This window comes from Crocodylus porosus, unplaced genomic scaffold, assembly GCF_001723895.1.
Source record: "Crocodylus porosus isolate Cpor-Errol unplaced genomic scaffold, CroPor_comp1, whole genome shotgun sequence".
Classification (NCBI taxonomy): Eukaryota; Metazoa; Chordata; order Crocodylia; family Crocodylidae; genus Crocodylus; species Crocodylus porosus.
The window spans coordinates 46738284-46759206 of NW_017728948.1; the positions used below are offsets into that span (position 1 = coordinate 46738284).

Genomic DNA, 20923 nt, shown 5'->3' on the forward strand with positions numbered 1-20923 from the left:
AATGTCAATGAGAGCACACAGTCTTTCACTACACAATAATAACAAACAAAAATATATAAATGAACCCCCCTTAAGCGTAGTTCTTGTCGCTAGTTCAATGAGCAACTTTTACCCAAAGCCTTGCTGAAATTACAAGGGATCTAAACTACCTGGTGCATTCAGTATTGCTTCTGCCTGGCTACTGTACTTTCCCAAATCCTCTTCAGTTCAGGTCCTTGAGTGTTCTGACACCATTTGAGTTATGGCACCATTCAGTCAGTCTACCACCTCTTGGAGTCTTGTTCCAGTCTCAGCTACCTAATGTTGTACATGTCCCTTTTAGCCTCTAAAGTGCTCTTACTGCTGATGGCACTATGCCCAACTACCCATGTGCCAAGTGCACAGTTATAATAGCACTGCCTGCCTATTCTTAAAGTGCTTTTAAGGAGGTAAAGTGCTTATGGCAAAGAAAAACTGCGTACTAGCAGATCACCAAACTAAACTCAAAGTCCATACCACTGGGCACCTTCTCTCTATTGAGCCCTTAATCCTCTGACAGACTGTAAACACAGAACCAATTCCGCTCAGAATTTCTCACTTCAAGCCTCCCTGAAGCGTTCTCTTCACTTCCCTCCTCCCGCAGGTAGTCTGTGTTGCCTCTCACTCAGCATCTGTATGCTCTCTGCTCACCTTTTCTCTCCCTCTCTCAGGCTGCTATTCTCTCCTCCTTTTATGCTTTGCACCTGCCCGTGCACAGGCTAGCTGCTTCCTAAAAAGGGGTTGGGGCATCGCCACACACTCCTTGCAGTAACGTACAGGCTGGTCTGAGCGTACGTGATCTCTGCCATTGTGGTACACTTGTTCCCCACCCCCTCTGTTCTTCTTTTCCCTCACACTGACATTGCTACTTAAGCTTCTGATAAATCTCAAAAATTTTAAATTAATGCACTTTTCAGTGTAGTAAGAACTGCAAACAACCTGTTGTTGCATAACTAGCTGTTTTAAATAAAATAAAGGTTTAAATATCTAAAGGGAAATTAAAGTCAAAATCCTTTGAATATATGTCCTGTGAATTCTGAGATTAATAGACATGGTTTCTTTAAATCTCATTAAGAGAGTTTTTGCTTAGAACTAAGTATTCTCCTTAAAGCATTTCAATCCAAACTTTGCCTGGTCATATGAACTACATTGTGAACAAAAGTAGAATTTGACCTTACTACTTTCATTATCTAATCTGAATGAAAAAGAAAAAATAAACAAGTAAAAAATCAAATTTGCTCTTTGAAATTAAGTGTTTTATAACTTCTTTAGATTACTTTAAAACAGATTATTCCCCAAAACAAGTGAGATAATGAGGTTAAATTATTTAACATACTTAACATATGTTTCCAAATGTAAATTCAATTTATTAAGCATGATGCTAGTCTTAGTTAATCATGTAGATTTATTCTACTTCTAGTACTTTGGTTAAAGTCATTTTAGCCACTGAAAATAGAAAATACACCATGAAGTGTCTTTGAAGATTAACATGTAAGGATTAACCTTTCAAAGAGTGCCAGTTGAGTAGTACTAATTTGAAATGCGTTGACAGTTGTAGCTTAAATATGAACATCAAGTTCAGCTTTTACATCAGACATTTTGAGGCTCTTCTCAGTTTCTTGGTCATCCCTTCTCCTCTGATAGTCCTCTCTTGCCCTTGATCTTTTATTCCTAACTTTTTCCAATGCCTTGATGTCATAATGCCTAAAAAGACTCAGTTTCATCTGATTATGAAGGGAATTATCCTACGTTTTATATGATCAGTTATTGGAGATCTTCAGATTAAAGACGTTTCTCTTCAGATCAAAGATGTGGCACTAATTTCTCTGGGTTCCTTACTGGCAGAAAAAGTCCTTTTTCTGTTTCTCTGTCAAAAAAAGGGGTTGATTGCTATAAAGAAAACCCTACCCAATCTATGGGTAACAGAATTCTTCAGAAGGCCACAGAGACTTCTTCAGTGCCAAAGATAGGGAGTCCGGCAGGTTCAGCTGCCTATACGTTAAATTCGTCCTAGAGCACTTCACACAGAAGCAGTCCATGGGCCACTAAGAGGCTGCTGCAGTTGCTCAGTCCTATGACACCCAGTAGTGCAAGTAGGGATGGATAAGCAGGACACCAACTCAAGGGGCCGGTTTTGAGGGAGCACAGAAATGGCAGCTGCTTTGGCCACCGCCACTGCTGCTACTACCGAGGGCACAGAAACTGCTTGTTATGCCTCTGATGAGGGAATCACAAAGGAAAAAGATTTATCTGGGGTTCAAAAATAGTAGGAGTAAGTAATGGTCGTGAAGGATCTATCTTAGTAACTGAACAGCTCTATCCAGTGCTTTGTGGGTCATTGCCCTGAATTCAGTATCTTCTGGTTGCTTAGCAGCTTGGATGGGTATTTGAGTTCATTCAGGAAATTCAACCTTAGGACATCTTTCTTTACTGAAAAATACTTTATGTAACTTCATTTTCTGGTGTCACCTTCTTAGAAGTGTTAAAAAAATTGTATTAACCTACTTTCTTTAGGTGCATTGCTTGATTACAGGTATAGGCAGGCATAACAATTGGATTGACATGAACGATACTGACATAAATTGGTATATTGTAACTGTTACATCTGCATGCTTCTTTGTTTAGGTTTATGCTTTCTTAGGTTAATGTTGCTTTGCTGAGGTTCAAAGTTAGGGTGATTTGTATTGCTGCAAGATCATGCAGACATAATAACAGATGATGCATGTCCCCAAGCAACAGCTCCTTTTCTCTTTTTAATGCAGATCAAATGTATGTTTGCCTATACCCTGAGTCTGTCTTTTTGTAATCATGGTACATTTTTGGTTAACAATATTGTCAAATACTTTTTATTACAAACATTTACCTTATTCCGATCTCTAAATTCAGATGTGTCATGGAATCAGCAGCTGTTAACAAAACAGCCACCACACATTTCAGAAGAAGTTAAACAGAAAACACCTCTGGATCAATGTATAGGCCAGCAGACTAATTCCACAGGTGATATGAGAAGGTGAGTAGTAGGTACTGACTTGAAATCACACTTTACCAGTAACAAAGTCTCTTTTCAAATATCTCGTACATAAAGTATATGGTAAAGGTTTACAAAAGTTAGTAATTCAAATTTGTCTTTTTTTATTGCTGTCCAACATGTTGTATACATTTCCCTACAGGAGTCTGTTTTATTGGATCAAAGTTATTGAATGGTAGCATGTATGAATCTTGATAATTATTGACTTTCCCAAAAAGAACAGTACCTTTTACTAATTTTGGTTCCTTCACAAGTTCTTTCAAAGCTTACAGCTCTATCAAAGCCCCGCCCTGATGTTACTAATCTGTTGATTTCTTCTTTGTCTTTAAAACCCTTCAGGGAGTAGCAGTTAATGTTTTATGCTTTATTTAAATGTATATAATAAAATACCCAGTGCAGCGCCTGCCCCATGGCAGAGTTAAAGTTTCTGAAGAACATTTGGGTAAAATTCTGACCTCCTTAAACCGAATGGAAAACTCCCGCTTTTGAAAATGTAGGGTGTCTACTATACACATGTTCTGGGATGGAGGGACAGGCGCTTTAATTACAGCAGCTCTCGGAACCGCTCTAATTAAAGCTCCAACTGCATCACGTGTATTCAGCACCCCATGTGTCAAAATTGGGGGGGGCGGACAGCTCTTGAACTAAAGCTTGTTCAATGAGCTTCAGTTCAAGTGCCCTGCTGCCATTTTGAAGTGCAGGGACACTGAATAGATGTGACATGGAGGCTGCTGAAGCATCTTAATTAACATGTTCCAGCAGACTCAATTAATCAAGTCTGCTCCAACACATGCTAATTAGCACATCCAACATGTGTATAAGTGCCCATAATTTTCCAACTTTAATGATGCATTATTCATCTTTTTTCTAAATTTCAGAATCCTTATGAAATGCAGACTGAAGAATAGTAATTTAGAAAGGACTGAAGAACAGGCTTTTTACTTGAATTTCACTTTATTTCTGTGATACTTTGCCTTGAGTTTTTGGGTGAAAAATACCAAAAGAGAGTTCCTACTCCCTTTTAAATGTCAGAAACTTTTTTACTGTATGTCTCTATAGACAAAGTATTGATGCATTATTGTTAGGAAAAGCAGCATTCTTTTGCATTAACATACATTAACTTGATCTCTAGTTAGGTTTTGTGTACGGTTACCATATGTCTGGGTTTTCCTGAACATGTCCTTTTTCAGGGTCCTCCCATCTCCATTTGGACTCTTTTAAAAATATCAACAAATATTTGGGATTTTGCTGTGCTCAGTGTTGAAGATTTTCCTGGCACTTCCTGGCTTGCCCTAGCAAGGAGCTGTTTGGGGCAGGGCAATTGGAGACAGGGGACATCACATCTGTCTGTGTGTGCACACGCACATGGCCAGCATGCAGCTCACACCTATTGCCTCCAGTGGCCTCCAATCCTCACTGCCATGCATCTGCATTTTCACAGACCTGCATTTTGCATATTGGCTTCTTCTATTCCATCCAGGAGAACACAAAACATCAGCAGACTCTCCCTGTGCCTGAAGAAGGGTATTTGCTAGGGCTGTGCAAAGCTTTGGTAGCTGACTCAATTCAGAGGAGATTCGGCCCAACTGGGGGACCAAATCTCCAAATCCAAATTGAACTGGGAGACCAATTAAAAGCTCTGAATCGATTCAAAGCATCCGAATCAATTCGGAAAAGATTCAACCATAGACTAAACGGGCACCTGACACAGCTTCCTCCAGCTGACAAGTCTGGGGTTGGGGGAGGAGGAAGGGAAGGGGTATGGAGGAGGGAGGGACTGGAGCTGGGGATGGGACAAGCTGCCCAGCTGGGGTGGGGAGGCGCATTACATGGGGTGGGGGGACGGGGGATGCAGTCATGGCAGCGCTTGGAGTAGGGGATCTGCCCTGCTGCTGCTTGCCCAGCTTGGACCCGGGGGGGGGTGGGAACACAGGTGCAGCTCACTCCAGGTGGAAAGGGACAAACGGCAGCAGGGCATAGTCCCTGCTCCAAACACTGCCATACCCACATCTTGCACCCTTCCATGCCGGCTGGCAAGTGGCAGCAGTGCCCGCCCTTTTCATGCTGGTTGGCAAGCAGCGCCAGGGCAGAGTCCCTGCTCCCGGCGCTGATGCGGATGTGGCAGCATTGAGACAAGCGGCTTTGCCCTGCTGCTGCCTGAAGCGAGCCACACTTGCATTTTGCTCCTCCTCAGTACACTGGCTTGGGCTGTGTGGAGAATGATGGAGCTGGGCAGGGCAGCCATGGGGGCTTCTCCTGCGGCTCCCCCAGCCAGAGGAGATGCAGGCACAGCTGGAGGATCTGTGAGAGAACCTGCAGCCGCCTGGCTGCGCCCATTTCTGATTCAATTCGGCCGAATTGAATGATTCATGTCATTCACTGACACGAATTGAATCACTGACTTAAATCACTGTGATCTGAATCGGCCAAATCAAATACTTCCCTATTTGCACCGGCCTAATGTTTGTGCCCCAAAAGCTTGCAAGGAACAATTTTTCCAACTAGTTAGTTGAGCTAATAAAAGATTGTCACATTTACCCAAGGAACTTTGTCTACCCTTCGTATTTATTTGTATTTCTCTTCATCCTGACTGTAATTCTTTTCTTTTCTGTATTCCAGGACAGGCTGTTTTGAGAATTTCAGAACCGAGCAGTTATCACCATGCTCTCCTACAGCTCAAAGCCAGTCACCCAACAAAAGGTCAATAAAGAGTTTTGTAAACTGTTTTCTTCTTTTAATATACAGAGTTAATGGAAACTTCAAAGAGATCAGTGACATCCATAACAACAGTGTAAATACTTCCCTAAACCGCTGGGAAGAATGGATGGTGCAGGGGGTCTTCAGTATTCTTGTCGTTGTCTTGATCAGCAGCAACTCCATTTTTCCCTGCTGGGTCTCCTTTTTTATTGGTTCAACCCATTTTATGTAAAGCTCTCTCTTTCTCCTTTTGGGTCAGTTTAGCTTTTTCTGTTCTTTTATATTCTGGGGAACTCGCTCAGATTGGTTATCTGGTGGTTCTAGGATGACATCAGAGGGGCAGTTAACCATGTTGGTCCGAGTTGAACAGAAGGTAGAGTAGAGATGTACCTTATAAACTAACTGAATCAGATATGCATATACTTTTGTAAGCAAGAGCTCACTTCATCAGATGCTCTGATTCACTAGTGGGTGAAGTTACACCAGACTAAATCTGTGGAATATTAAGCTGTGATAAAGTTATGACGAGCTATGAGTAGTCGCACATTAAGGACTAATACTGTTTCTTGCCTGCACAGCTCTGACTTGCCACGACAGGACTGGCAAGCAAGTGTGTGGCTAGAAACCAGGACACCTGGGCTCTATCCCTAATCTTGGGGTGGGGGTTGAGAGTGATGCATCCTGGGATTCTAGAGTACTGCAGATTGCTCATTTTATCTCCATGGAGCAGATTGATGTTACCCTAACATGAGCTAGGTATCACAGCCCTGAGTCAACCCTCACCTGAAGCAGCATAACTTTGAAACACTTGGAGAACATTTAGCATGAATGAACAAGCATTAATTTGTGGGTGCTCATGAAACTGCCTTCAGTATGGTCTAAGTGTAATGTTTAACTTTACCCTCAGGCTAATTCATCATTACCCTAGGATAATGTTAGGCAAGATGTATCCTTCTATGGCAGTGCAATATTTTATTAATTCACTTACACTGACATACTTTAATTAACATGATATTATACACTTGCACGCAATTTTGATTATCTGTAATGTATATTAATAATTTGTATGTAGGCATTTAGGCCTCAGATTCAAGCTGAACCTTGCTGGCTGGAACCTAGCTCTTGCTGTCAGTTTAGTATGGAAAAAAAATCAGATCAGTACAAACAATAGTTATAGGATCATCTTTGCTATAAAGCTCCAAATATTCTAATTGAAGCCCTGGGATGACAAAGTAATTAAGCAAGTGATAAAATGTTTTAAGTACAAATGGGCCTCTGTTGGCCTCACATACTTAAAGTTAAGCACATGTTTAAGTGCTTGGAACAGGGTCTATATTGTAGGATCCACTACCCCTGTTAATAGTATAGCATCCTGTTTAAAGGCACAATTTTAGAGCATGATATCTATACTCACGATATACCCTGCAGAGAGCTAGAAGAGAAGCCAAGAATGGATATTCCATTTTAAACCCCTCTAATCTCCTGTATATACAACACTGATCCTGTTTCACTAATATCAAAATGTCACTTTAGGTTTTCTCAGCTGTGTTTAGGGTTTTCAAGTTTCATCCAGCTCTTAGCTGAAGTAGCCTAAGTATATCTAGCTAAGCCTGGTGTAGGAAGCTCTTCACAGAACTGACATTTCACCACTTATTGACAAAAATCCTGTCTTTAATTCCTATATTTGAAACACGTGTTGGTTTCTTTTTCTGCACTCATGCTAATATCTTAGAGGGATAATTCTCTCACACAAAGGACTGAAGCTTTCATGAGATATAAGTGCCAACTCATGTTAAATGTTTAGCAGTGGCTTGGTTAAGTCTGTGCTAATGCTTAATTCAGGTATTAATATTAGTTTATTAAATAAATTAGTCTTATCAAGATCTTTGTTGTCTGATTAAAAAAATGCATATTTTTTCTACATTTTGCTTGTGAGGGATTCCTTTATGCCAATGTATTTTCATTAGCAGTGGAACCATTGACATCTTTACTCTGATGCTCTCCTCTTGCTTTTGTTAATGCACAGCGTAATGAAAGGTGGGATTTTTTTTATCTGAAGAATTACATTTTACTTTATTCACTAAAACATGATAGTTTGTCTATTTTTTTTAACAGGGGTGTACTTTTAGCAGCTAAGGTTTTAGACGCCTCGTTTAAAGGCCTTTTCTGGACTTCAGATTACTTGGAGTAAATAGCTTGTAGGCATGAATAGCAAGTAACTGGACATAATATCATTTCTCTCATTAAAAATATTTAAATCTTTTCCTTCTAAATATTTTGAAATTATTATTTCTAAGCACTTAATCTATTGCATTCCAATATTTAACCAACTCTTCTCTATGCTGACATGAAAAATTGTTCTTTGCCATTACTTATGCTGGTGAGGGTGGGTTTGATTAATATAGGTATGTCCATACAAAATGGAAATTAAGGCCTCATACAGACATTCAGTTTCTCTTGGGAGAGTCACTGCTCTCCCCGGAGAAACCATGAGTGTACAAATGTTCAGGCTTTTTCCCCCAGAGTAAAAATGGCCACTTCAGAAGAAAAATAATGTGGGAACAACCAGAGTTCAAATCACTTACAGGAGAGTTTCTCCTGAGAAAGTGAATGTCTGTACACGCCATGGCTTCTCTCAGAAGAGAACATAGTCCTCCAGCATCCCCTCCCCCAAGGAGACTGTATATTGTATGCTAGGCTATGCTACTTCAGCAGGGACCAAAATATTTCCCCTTTACAATCCCAACATTGTGCTGCAGGGGAACACAGGATGACCATAGACAATCTGGGGCAGCGAGTCAGTGCTGCCCTATGCATTGGTGCTATCTGTTGCCGGGCCAACTAAGGAAGCCTTCAGAGCTTGCTGAAATATGTATACAAGGGCTCCCCTAGCTGCACTGGTTAAGCACTCTACTCCTGCAAGCTCTCTACTCCTCATGGTCTCAGCATTTGAATGTCTGTACATGCAGCTCTGAGTAATTTTCTTTACCAGGGCTAAGTACAGACAGTCAAAAAGCCCAAGGCTGAATCAGTTCAATCTTTACAGGTTAGTCTAAGCTGCATAAATTGAACCAATAAACAAGTGAACAGATATTTACTTTCGATTCCAGAAATGCAGCCGCATGCCTGCCCAGGCCAGAAGCCAGGGGGCAGTAGAGGACACGTCTCTGCTTGCCTGGAGCAGACAGCTTGGGCCAAGCCTAGTCCATCTACTCTGTGCAAAGCATCCTGGGATGCTGGGGGCCTGTGAGTTAATTTGAATCTGGAAGGGATCTGGGACAGAAGTTCAATAAACCAATTTAACCTAAATCAGTTAAGTCTGATACCACATCCATCCAGGTTTATCTAAAACCAGTTTTGGCCATTTTGAAAGTGGTTTGTGTACACTGAACTTCTGTTGTGTTACAGATTTGAACCAGTTTCCAATCACTTATACCAGTTTGTGTTTAATTTCTATCCCTAGCCTAGGGTAACAAACCTGGGAGAATTCTCCCAGGTTGTTTGAATGTATGTATGTAGCCACAGTTCCAGCCTCCAAGAGCATGTCAATGCCATCTAAGAGCTTTACTAGGAAGCACTGCAGTGAAGCACACCACTTCTACTTGTTGCATGCTGCAACCTGAAATGGAGTTAATGTGGCTTTCATTAAGATGGCCATGCTCCAATACAGGAAGGAACCAATACCAGGGCAGGAAGGAACTGGTTAGCATGGACCCAATGCCACATTTTCTTGGTTACACTCCCTCCATTTCAGTGGGTAGCAGGTTCAGACCAGGCATGCTATACACTACCATGGCATTCCTGAGTGGTCCACTAATGATGCAGGTATTTACAAGCTAAGACAGAGACAACAGCTAGGCAAAGGCATACAGCACATAAAGTACAAAATATGCTTTAAAATAAGTAAAAGTACTCAAAGTGACCCCTATGAAGCTTATTAAAGCTATGCAAAGCAGTTATACACCATTTTAAAATACTACAAAATATTTATAAAACTGAAAACTATGGACAGCTGTTATAACCAGAGAGAAACTGGCAACTCTTCTTCCAATGTGAGCTAGAGTTTGTTGAGATGTATCAGTTCTTAGGTTCTGATTTTAGTGTGTGCATATGCATATATGTTAGCTTGTTTAGGGTAAGCTCATACTCCCTGCACATGCACATTTCCAAATAGTTCTACTAACCATAAAAGGTAAAAATTTAAAAAAAAAAAAGGTAGCTAAGTGGTGATACATTGAGTAAGACCATTAGTAATTTAAAAAACCCCACATTAACCTATAAAAAAGACAGTACTCCTTAGCTGTTTATGGATCTTTTCATCACTTCCACTCTTACCACAAAGAACAAATTTAAGCATCCTTTACTGGCCCCCGTTCAAGGCCAAACTGAAGGCACATGTGGGAAAAATGAACAAAGAGGGATCCAGGACAAGAATCATGGGTGGAGGAAGCAGAGAGCAGAATATATGTGAATATTTAGGGAAGACGATCATTATCAAGGACTTTACAGATGAGGGAAAATTCTTGTGCTCAAGGTGGTGGAATACAGGTAGACAGCCAGATGAAGGGCAGGCGGCCAGATGAGAGCAACAAGCATTGATGATGATTTGACTATTGTGTGTTGACTGGACATGGATCATGAATGGTGTGAGCACCTGGGAAGCTAAGGGGGGGGGGGGGGGGGGAGATACAGTAATCTGGATAAGATGAGTTGATGGATGAAGGTTTAGTTGTAGAGAGTAAACAAAAAAGATCAGAACTCATAAATCTTGAGGAGGAAGAAAATAAAAGCAATTGGACACAACCTGTGTGTGTGTCAAAGATGACCACCAATTCCCTAGTCTGAGAACCTAAGTAATGTTCTGATTCAAAGCCATGATACAGATACTAAAATTGGTTTAGCTGCAACAGTGGTAGATTTACCCCTGCCTGAAGTGGGACTAATTTGTCATGCTTTCAAGTATCTGCTTTTCATTGCACAGCCTATTTGCTTCTAAAGAGCTGCCATGCTATAATTTGTGATATGGGCAGATCAGGGCAAGCAGGGCAGCCACCCCACTTCGGCTGCAAGTGCGGGGGTGCATGAGCTTTCTAAGCTCACCAGCTAGTTGGTGCAGGCACTGGCCAGGGCCCCTGCCTTCACACAGCTCCAGAGCTCAAGGGGTCCCTTTAATTAGGAGCTATTTATCATAGTGTGAAGATAAATTGCATAGACTTCCCCCAAAAAAGTTATTTTGTTTCTTTTTTTTAAATATAAAAGTAGCGGTGGTTTTCCAGACGTGAACCAGTAAAGGGTGTACACTAAGGGAAAAGAGAGTTTCCAGATTATTTTTTTTTAAACTCAGCTGTTATCACTAAACTATTTGCCTAAAAATGTGCTATTCCATCTGTATTATTGCATTGCTAAAAAAGGTAAAAGTAACTCACATTAATAATGCTTCTGGTATTATTCCATCAAGGGGGGCCATTGTATTTGGATCTTCCTCTTTGACTCAGCCTAACAGACAGTGAAGCAGCTAAGAATCAAGTCTACCAAGGAGGTTGAGAGCCAGGGTTTTCAGGCAACTTGCTTTCCTTCCCTGATCCTATCTTTAGAACATTTTATTTTTAATGTTTTGCAGCAGGAAAATGTTCCACTGGAAAACTTCTAATCAGCTGCAGTGCTTTGGTACAAACCAGACCGGGAGTCTGTGATGAAGATTGTAACTCCAGACCACCTGTCTTACCACACTTGCTACTCAAATGCCACACTGACCTTCAGTAAACCATTGCAAACATGAGGCTGCACTCTACCACAAATTGCTATCCTGTTTCTTTAAAAAAAAATGTTTTGCCTTTTAGGTCTGTCAGTGGAAAGAAATTGTGTTCTTCCTGTGGGCTTCCTCTCGGAAAAGGAGCTGCCATGATTATTGAAACTCTTGGTCTTTATTTCCACATTCAGTGCTTCAGGGTAGGTTTTTATTATTATTCCCCTGGCTGATGAAAAAGATTTCAGTAACTGTTTTCTATTTTTAGATACTTATTCAAACCAGATCATTGACTCTGACGCTGAGGTTTTCCTGTCACATAGGGCTCAGTTCAAGAATTCTGTCTCAGGTGGTAGACACCCAAACAAATTAATATGTGGCAAATTGGGTTGTTCTGACTCAAAGGCATGATACAGATCCTAAAATTGGTTTAGCTGCAACAGTGGTAGATTTACCCCTGCCTGAAGTGGGACTAATTTGTCATGCTTTCAAATGTCTGCTTTTCATCGCACAGCCTATTTGCTCATAAAGAGCTGCCATGCTATAATTTGCTTCAGGTTTATGCCTCAAGCTTTCCCTCCCTCTGTCCAGAGTCTAAATACCAATAAAATCAATGGGAGTGATTTAAGTTTTCACATAATTTTTTAAGTGAAAACTTCCAAGTTCAACCCTCAAATATTAACCTGCTCTAAAAACCTCATATTAGGCTGCAGGTGTGCTTTTCCTTTTATCTCATACATGACTCATGAAATGAGCATCAAAGCATTAGAAAGAACTCAAAATAGCAAAAGAAATCCCATGCCATAAACCTTTTCCTCTGTCTTCTTCATCATTCAATAGTGTGGCATTTGTAAGGGACAGCTGGGAGATGCAGTAAGTGGAACAGATGTCAGGATTAGAAATGGTCTTCTCAACTGCAATGATTGTTACATCAGATCCAGAAGTAAGTATTTTAAGATTATTGTTTGGTTGTTCTTATTCCACAATAAATCCTAGCTTCAATCTTGCTACAATTTAGTTTCTTTTTTGGAAGCAACTTATATCTTAACTAATTTTGTATCTGTTCATATACTGCATAACAATATCAAGCTGTGGCACCCATCATTTGCCATCAAAACCCCCAATACCAAGCCATTTTGATCCTTATGAAAAGGAGTTCAGGAAATGAAGAGGAAATCCTCATGAAAAGGAATTCAGAAATGTCACTCTTTAATTGTCAGAAGACTTTATTTCCAGCAGTAGGATCTCTGAGCAGTCCCAGGCTTGCCATCCTTTTCAATGCCAGCATGCATGTTGTCTGCATGGATTAGGAACAAAGGACTGGAAGAGGCCTTCTGACCATTAAGTCCAGTCCCCTTTATTTACAAGTGACCACTGACCCAAGAATTCCCCAAAATTGCCACTTCAAATCCTCACACAGTATCCAAAATCCCAACAGCACCCTACAGCTCACTTTACGTAGAAGCAATGCTCTGCCACTTCAGTGACAAGTAAGTAGTTGTTAACATATAATAATACCCAGGCATGGCTTTCTGTCTTGTCCATTGGGGAATGTAGGTATTGCTTAGTGCTCAGTCTGGACCTAATTCAGATTTTGTTGCCGAGTAAGTATGCATGAGATTTGTAGCAAAGATGATTTAAGCTGATAGTTGTAAATATTTTTCCAATCATAAGGGCCAGAGAAACACTGGCACAAGCTACTGAGGGATATTGTGGGATCTCCTTCATTGGAGTTTAAGCGCAGGTGATAGAATATCTCTTGCTGACTCCTGGCCTACATTATCTTCAATGTTTAAGTAGCGAGGGGGTCCCTTTAACAGAGCTTAGTGCAGCTCGCTTCCAGTCAAGCACACACTGCCACTGCTGCAGCCACAGCCACCAGCCCCCCACACAGTGCCATGACTGCCTCTGAAACACTGCAAGAGCCCCCCTAGCTCCATGGGCTAGATTCCCGATGCAGGCGTAGTTGCTGGCCCCTGATGCAGGCGTAGTTGCTGGCCCCTGATGCAGGCGTAGTTGCTGGCCCCCGATGCAGGCGTAGTTGCTGGCCCCCGATGCAGGCGTAGTTGATCTTGCCAGAGGGTTGGACTAGATGTTCTCATGGGGTCCCTTCCAGACTTGTGTTTCCAAAACTTCTTTCAAATTCAGATTCTTCTGCTGGTGAATTTTAACCCTTTTCTTTGCTTTCTCATCTCCCAGCATATGACAAGAGATATACTAGCACGTATACCTCAGTACTTCTCTCTGTGACAGCATGGGACATAGAGAATGGCATAGAATACCTGTCTGCCTAGTCATGGGGGTTGGGGTTGGACTAGATGGCCTATGGAGGTCCCTTTCAGCCCTGCTTCTCTACTTCCCTCTGATCTGCAATACTAAATACTACCAGGAATATTCTGAACATGCTTGCAATTGATTGGACTAAATACAAGATTCTCTTCCTTTATTAACTATTCTCCTCTCTCTTCCTTAAAAATCTCTGGCTTTAGTAATAGGAAATAAAAGCTCTGGCCCACTACTTGCAAAATATATGCTCTAATTACTGAGCTTAGAAAAACTTCCATACTATTGGAGACAGAGGGCACTATTGGACAACCTCTCATTCATCTGCGCAAATGCTTTTACTTCTGTTGAGAAACTTCTTAGCAGCTGTGTTCTTTTATATCAAACCAAGCAAAATTAACAGATTAGAAATAACTACATATCTGTCAGCTTGAACCTGCAAACCCTTACTTGTTTGGGTGAAGATATAGCCCTAAATTTATATATTTCTTAATACATAAAAATCAGAAGAGAAAAATACAAGTGAGATTCCCCAGCATGCCTTTTTCCTCTTTTTTTTTTTTTAAATTATGTTTTGGAGAGTGAGGATTTGAGCTCCCACATTTAAAGAAGAGGGCACAGTTGAATATTTGTTGTCATTATGTGATGCAGCAGTTCTTTTTTACTGTAGTGATAGTGCCAGAAAATAGAGGATAGACTTGCCTATCATAGTGATATCATTTGTTCCCCTGGGATTTACATTTCTGTCTTTTCACTCTGCAGTCATATTTTCCTGCATTTGTAGACCACCTAACAAAGTAGGATCCAGGTCCCTAATGGGGGCCCCTAGCTGCTCTGATAATACACCGTAAAATGATGGAGTTTTGTGGCTTGCCTGCAAACATTTGTGTTTAAGGGGGAGTTGCTATTTCGTTTGTTCTTTTCATGTAATCTTTGAAATACTACTTTGGTTCTGCATAAGTTCGAGAAAGAGAAAAATACTTAAAATAAATAGTTAAAGGGGGGAGGTTGATTTTTTTTATTTTTTTTGTTTCCCTGAACTGGTGATGTATTTAATCTATTGCGTGGCTGTGTGTTTAGCTTTTTGTGAGGTGGGTTGTGTTTAACTGAAATTGCAAGGGCAGTTTCTGAGGGGGCGCAATATTAGTACTCTTAACAGTCACTTCTGGAGGCACAGAGCATGTCTACATGTGCAAATACTCCTGGGTCAGTTTACTCTAGAGTAAACTGATGACCTGGGCAAACATCTACGAGTGCAGGGATGTGGGAGCAGATTTGCTGTTTGTGGCAGCAATCTACTCCTGCCCCCACTGGCTCTGCACCAGCCCCTGCACCAGCCAGGGGGAGCTGTAGGCTCCTTCCGGGTGCTAGCTCAGGAGTTGGCAGAGAGTAGGGGGCCAGGAGGCAGCTGTCTTCTCAGGGGCTGGGACATTGCTTTCTCCTCCAGGACCTGCCTACTGCCAGTGCAGGCTGTGCCACTGGAACCGGGGCAGGGGCAATGTCTCCCTGCCCCAGCAGGAGGGAGTTCCAAGTCCTGCTCTGCTATGGCAATCACAGGAAATCCTTATCTCTCAGCTCAAGCTGTGCAGTCATGGAGCTAGGGCTGGGAGATCCTTAGCTCCCAGCCCGTGCTCGGTGGTTGTGGGCCAGGCCTGAGAGATCCTTGTATTTTACAGGTAGCAAATTTACTCGCGATTAGAGCACATTACTGTGCAGTAAGCATATGCGTGTGTAGACAGTGGTGCTTACTGCTCAGTAATTTGCTCTAATCTCAAGTAAAGTGTTTTGTGTAGACACGCCCACAAATTCCAATTGATCACTTGTGAAAAAAAATACTTGATCACAGTTTTTTCCTTCCCACCCACTCCATTTGCCCACATCCTAAAACCCACCTGGTTTTGCATGACTAAGTTATCCTGAGGCAAAGGCTGAATTAAACAGCCGTATTGTGGGTAAGGCTTGTGGCTACTGTTGAAAAGCATCTGTGTGAGAGGTGTTTATCTAAAATTTTAAATTATTTTCTTTCATGTCAAATATACAAACATAATGAAACGAATGAAACAAATACCTAGATGACAAATACTTCAAAAAACAAATAAGTTAGCCTGTGAAGGCAGCTAAGTATCAGGGTATTTTTAAAATAAAAACAACAGAGTTTACAGATACAGGAACAAAACAACGTATAAATACCAGAAACACAAACTATTCTGCTCCATAACATTACTGGTTTAGATGCAACACTGACAAACAAGTCAAAGGTAAAGTAGGTAACTCTCCTTGAACTTGTGTATTTCCTGCCTGGGGGAGGACTGTTTCTGATCAGTGTGTAGTATTCTGTATGATCTAATGCACAATGGGTTCAGCTACTTATGCCCTTAATAGCTTTTGCTTTATTATTCTACCACAGCATTGCCTTTACCATGATTTTTTGTGCAAATTAAATGAATGTGAATGCCAAATAGTTCAGTAATATAATCTTTCAGGCACGAGGGATATATTTTTTCTACGTCTGTATTGTAACTTCTATTTCCGTTAGTGCCAAACTTACATCCTCGCATAGATATAGTGCCAGGGGCATTAAACATGTAAAATTCCTTTCTGTGGTGACTTGGAATGTAGAAGGAATATGAAGACAATCCTGTCTATTGTGTTTCAGAAGTAACAAGTGCTCAAGTGTGTCACCCTTCTAACTATTAACATTTTTATTTCTAACCTAGCTGCTGGGCAGCCAACAACATTGTGACATGAATTTAAGTCCTAAAAACTTCCTTCAAGAAGAAACTTTCCCAACATGTCCCAGGGGCTGCCTCCAGACAATCACTTGTAAGAACTCATATCCATGGACTTCACGGTTCTCATCTTATTTCAAAAAGCTCATAGAAAAGGCTGTATGCATAACTTTAAAGCACGATTATTTCCCCCTTTATTATTGAATTTACATAATATGTATGAAGGAGATACTTGGTCATTCAGAGCCTAAATACTATTTTTTAAAAGTTTTCATGTTTTCAGATATGTTAATGATTTAAAATCTGTTATTTTGCTCTTTTGAAAGTAATAAGAAAGTGAAGATGCAATAAACCTATTTTGTTTTAATATATCTAGGAACATGTAAGTTTACAGAATCTTTACAGACGTTCTAGCATATGCCAACTTGAGATGAGAAATCATTTTAAGATAGCATCTAATTAGTACATTTGAAAAACAACATCACAGCAAGTGACTTTCTGTTATTATTGAAACTTTTTTTTTTTTTTACAAAGACACTAGTTTGATAATACATTCTGTAATTCTGAAACATTTTGTGTTATATTACCTTCAATGGAGAGGTAGGAGTTATACAAATAAATTATTGCACCTTTAGTTGTAGGGTTTTTTGTTTGTGTATTGCAAGTAATGTTCATTACAAAAGCTTAGTATTTTATCACATAAAGGTTGGAGACTATCATTAAGCTTGGAGACTATATATCATTAACAATTGGAGGTTCCCAGTGGTGTAAGAAACTGTACAGAACTTGTACTGAATAATATGGTACTACCCAATTCCAAAGGTGGGACCTGCGGGCACAAATGGATGAAACTGACTTGCTGTATCAACAAGAACTGGGTTGGTGGTTGATGTCTTGGCTTCCCTGTTCTATTGGCTTGTAATTTTCTCATTGCCAGCAGAGTTGTCATAACTTAATTTGTAAATCTTATGAGTCTTATACTCTAAAAAGATTTCACATGACAAAAGTATATATACACACTCAGGCACCTTGGTTTGGGTCCCATCAAGAATCATCTTTAGAAGTTGAACAGTAGCAAATTAGTGCAGCTTAGTGAAGACCCTGAATTTGCCTTCCATGCCCACCCAGCTCTTATTCAAGTCAGCAGGAATTGTGAGTGCACAAGGAATGGAAGACAAGGTTCAGTGTATGCCACTTTGCAAAAAAAAAATGTTTAAGTACATTTGGATCTGTAGCACTGTTAAGCATTCTTTTGCTAGTGTATACCAACGCCTTCCTGAAAAAGTAGTCAGAACTATGTGTAGGTATCAGGAATGTACCCTAAATTTTAGAAGAAATATTACACTTGTAAAATGCTACAGTGCTGGTTTACTGAATGCACTACGTTGTTAATTCAGCAGCCTGATACAGGAAACAGTTATTTGAACATATCACATTATTTTAACAGCTCATGCTGCAAGTTAAAATTAACCCCCCCCTATTTATTCTGCCTTAAAACAATGATAAACTAAATTAATAGAGAGTCCTTATTGTTTGTGATAGAATATATACACATCCTTTGTCTTTGGTGTGTTAGTAAAAGGAAGTAAAATGGTTATTAGATAAGCAATAATTTTCTTTTGTTATATAGCTAGCAAATATTTATTTAAATGCTAGACAGTTCCTTGCATGCAAGTAGCGTGCTCGTGCAAAAATGCTTTGTCAATGAAAATCTTTATATAATGTTGTCATTTTAAGACATTGTGGCTGTCTAGTAGAAAGTTACACATGATTTCATTAAAATTGTGCCTTAGAAAATGCAAAGCTGTTGCACAGTCGGTGGTGACTTATGGATGCAATAAATCCAAAAAGATGAAGTCATTCCCAGGCCCAAAGCTCACATGACTTCACATTAGGGTTATTTTTAAAAAAAAAAACAAAAATAAAAAAAATTTGGAAATACACAAGTCCAACATCTTGATTAGCCATTTGCATGATTTACTGTCAAATGTTTTGATAACCTGTATGTTTACACTTGGCATATCATAATATTTTACTGCAAATAATTCAGACTAAGAGTATTCAAATGACAGGTTTTTATAAAGTACTTTGTACATCTATTTGACTCCATCTATCACATTAAGGATATATGAATATATACTGTCTTCTGGGTTTAATTGTTAAAATGTGACCCGCATTTCTGCATGCTTGTGTGTGTGTGTGTGTGTGTGTGTGTGTGTGTGTATTTGATATCAGTCATTTACACTTATGCACACTTGTGATTTAAATGTAGATACGTAAAGCAATCACAAGAGTGCACAAGTTTTGGTTGTCACAGAGGTCTCATCTGCTTCTGATGAAGTCAGTGGTTTAAACTGTCAGTGATATTAGCAGGAGCATGACTAGAGCCAAAAAAGCATGTGCAAGTGGATTTTTTATGTGCAGTTTCAGATGCACAAGTGGATCTCTGAGGCCCATTGAAAGTTTGGCCCAGTCTGTCTTTCAGTAGTTTCATATATGCATATTTTAGTGAACCTAATTGTAGGTGCAGCAAATCAAATCAGCATTCTCAGACTACAACACATTTTTCCATGCTAAACAACTAGTCACCAGCGCAGATTGATCCTCAGCATTTTCTAAATTCTAATTGCCAATTGTTTCTATTTCTATTTCATCTGGAGTCTATTATGTGACAGGTTCAGTCAGGCTAAAGCTTAGCTTTTTTCCAGTTCAAACATAATAAGTATATTATATTTCTTGTCATTATCTTTGCAGTTGCAGGAAAAAATGCTTTATTCCATTGAGCTATAATGTAAATGTGTTTGTTTAAAAAAAAGTGATTTACTGTTGTTAAGCAAGTACAATGTATGTAATGTTTTAGATGTTCCAGAAACATTTACTTTCTTGTTGCTTCAGAGAACATGGCTAACTGATGTAACCATTTTGTATCTTTCGCTACTAAACTTCCTGGTGTTTTTCTTTACTCTTGCTAGGTAGTGTTGTAATGCAGAACATACCATAGTAATGATAAATGACATAAAGGTTGGTAATCCAAAAAGGGGCCCATCTTCTATCTGAGTCCATTCAAGGACAAGAATTACTGTTCTGCTTGGGCTAATGTTGAATACCAATTACACTAATCTTCAGTTACAATATTTATTCTAAAATGCCTCTGGAAATTAGGAAAAATTGCTTAAAATGCAACAGCTTTTATAGTAAATGTATGTTTATAAATAAAACCTTGAATAAACTTCAGTCTGTGTTGATTTTGCTTGTTATAATTAGCTTCTATTATTCTTTGCCCTATCTGCTGAACTGTATAGCGAGTTCAGTATATCTTGCTAGCAAAAGTCCCTGCCATGGGGAAGCGTGCACTGCACTGAGCTAAACCATGCAACAAAAGTACTGAGCATCTGAGATGGCTGTCTGCAGGCAGCCTACTGAAATCTGGTTATTACCAGATAGATAATTAAACATTGTAAAGAGCATGCTGAATGTCTGGCTACAAATGGGCAGAACATTCCCAGTACCAAGCCCACTGAATATAATCCATTTTCTTCAATGTGTTTTGGATCAGGTCCTGACTCAAGAAAGCACTGAAATTCCTGTCTAACTTTAAGTACATGGCTAATCCCATCCTTTCAGGATATCCTTTAAAGTTGCACATATGTTCTGAGGTCCTAAAGATCAAGAGGCAAGTTTCTGCTTTGTTTTGTTTATTTCTTTGGTGATATATTTTATTAGTCCAATACAAGGTACCACAAAAACAACCTTGTTTCTTATAACCATTTCCTGGACCATTGTGGCTCTAACAACACTTCAGTCCTAAAGAACATCTAGCTACAACTTTAACTGGTAAAAGACAGATACATTTTAAAGCAGTAATTTATTATGATATTCAGTAACTGACATCCCTCCTTATGAGCCAGCATAGAACAAATGCTTCTGCAGAGTATTATAGAACACTGTACTTTGGATGACTGCTGACCAATTAAGAAATATGGTAGTTTTTTAAATTAAGTTTATTATGTTGGAAGCCACATCACATTCAGTCTTCACTGTAATTACAGTGGTATAACATTATATTTCATTGAGGCTGAAAAACTGTATGATCAATGCAGCTTTGCTCTGCAAGCAGGTGTTTTGGAGTGATGAGAAAGGAGATGCAGAGCAATTGCAATTGCAGGTCCTGCACGCTGGAGGCCACTGTGCTGCTGAAATTGAAAGCAGCCGCATAAGCCTACTGCCCCTCCTCAAATGCTCTAAGCACCAAAACCCTGGATTGCAGAGAGGAAGAGAGACGGAGGTTATCACAGTGTCTGGCCAACAGTACTTCCATTTACCTACTAGAGGGCTCTGTTGGTATTTTTTCCCACTGTAGGTATTCAGTAGTTCTGGGTCTTTTTCCTCATAAGAATTTTGGGGGGTTTTAAACTTTCACAG

At 39.9% G+C, this 20923-nt stretch overlaps 1 protein-coding gene across 1 annotated transcript in view; it reads left to right on the forward strand.

Moving 5' to 3' along the window:
• LIMCH1 (LIM and calponin homology domains 1) overlaps positions 1-19733 on the forward strand; it is a 279812-nt gene extending 260079 nt beyond the window's left edge. Inside the window, exons 29-33 of the mRNA XM_019552844.1 lie at positions 2905-3028; positions 5666-5746; positions 11584-11692; positions 12330-12432; positions 16490-19733. Of these exons, the coding sequence (XP_019408389.1) occupies positions 2905-3028; positions 5666-5746; positions 11584-11692; positions 12330-12432; positions 16490-16515 (443 nt within the window). The 3' untranslated portion in view covers positions 16516-19733. The remainder of the gene's footprint in view (positions 1-2904; positions 3029-5665; positions 5747-11583; positions 11693-12329; positions 12433-16489) is intronic.
• The last annotated feature ends 1190 nt before the right edge of the window (positions 19734-20923 follow it).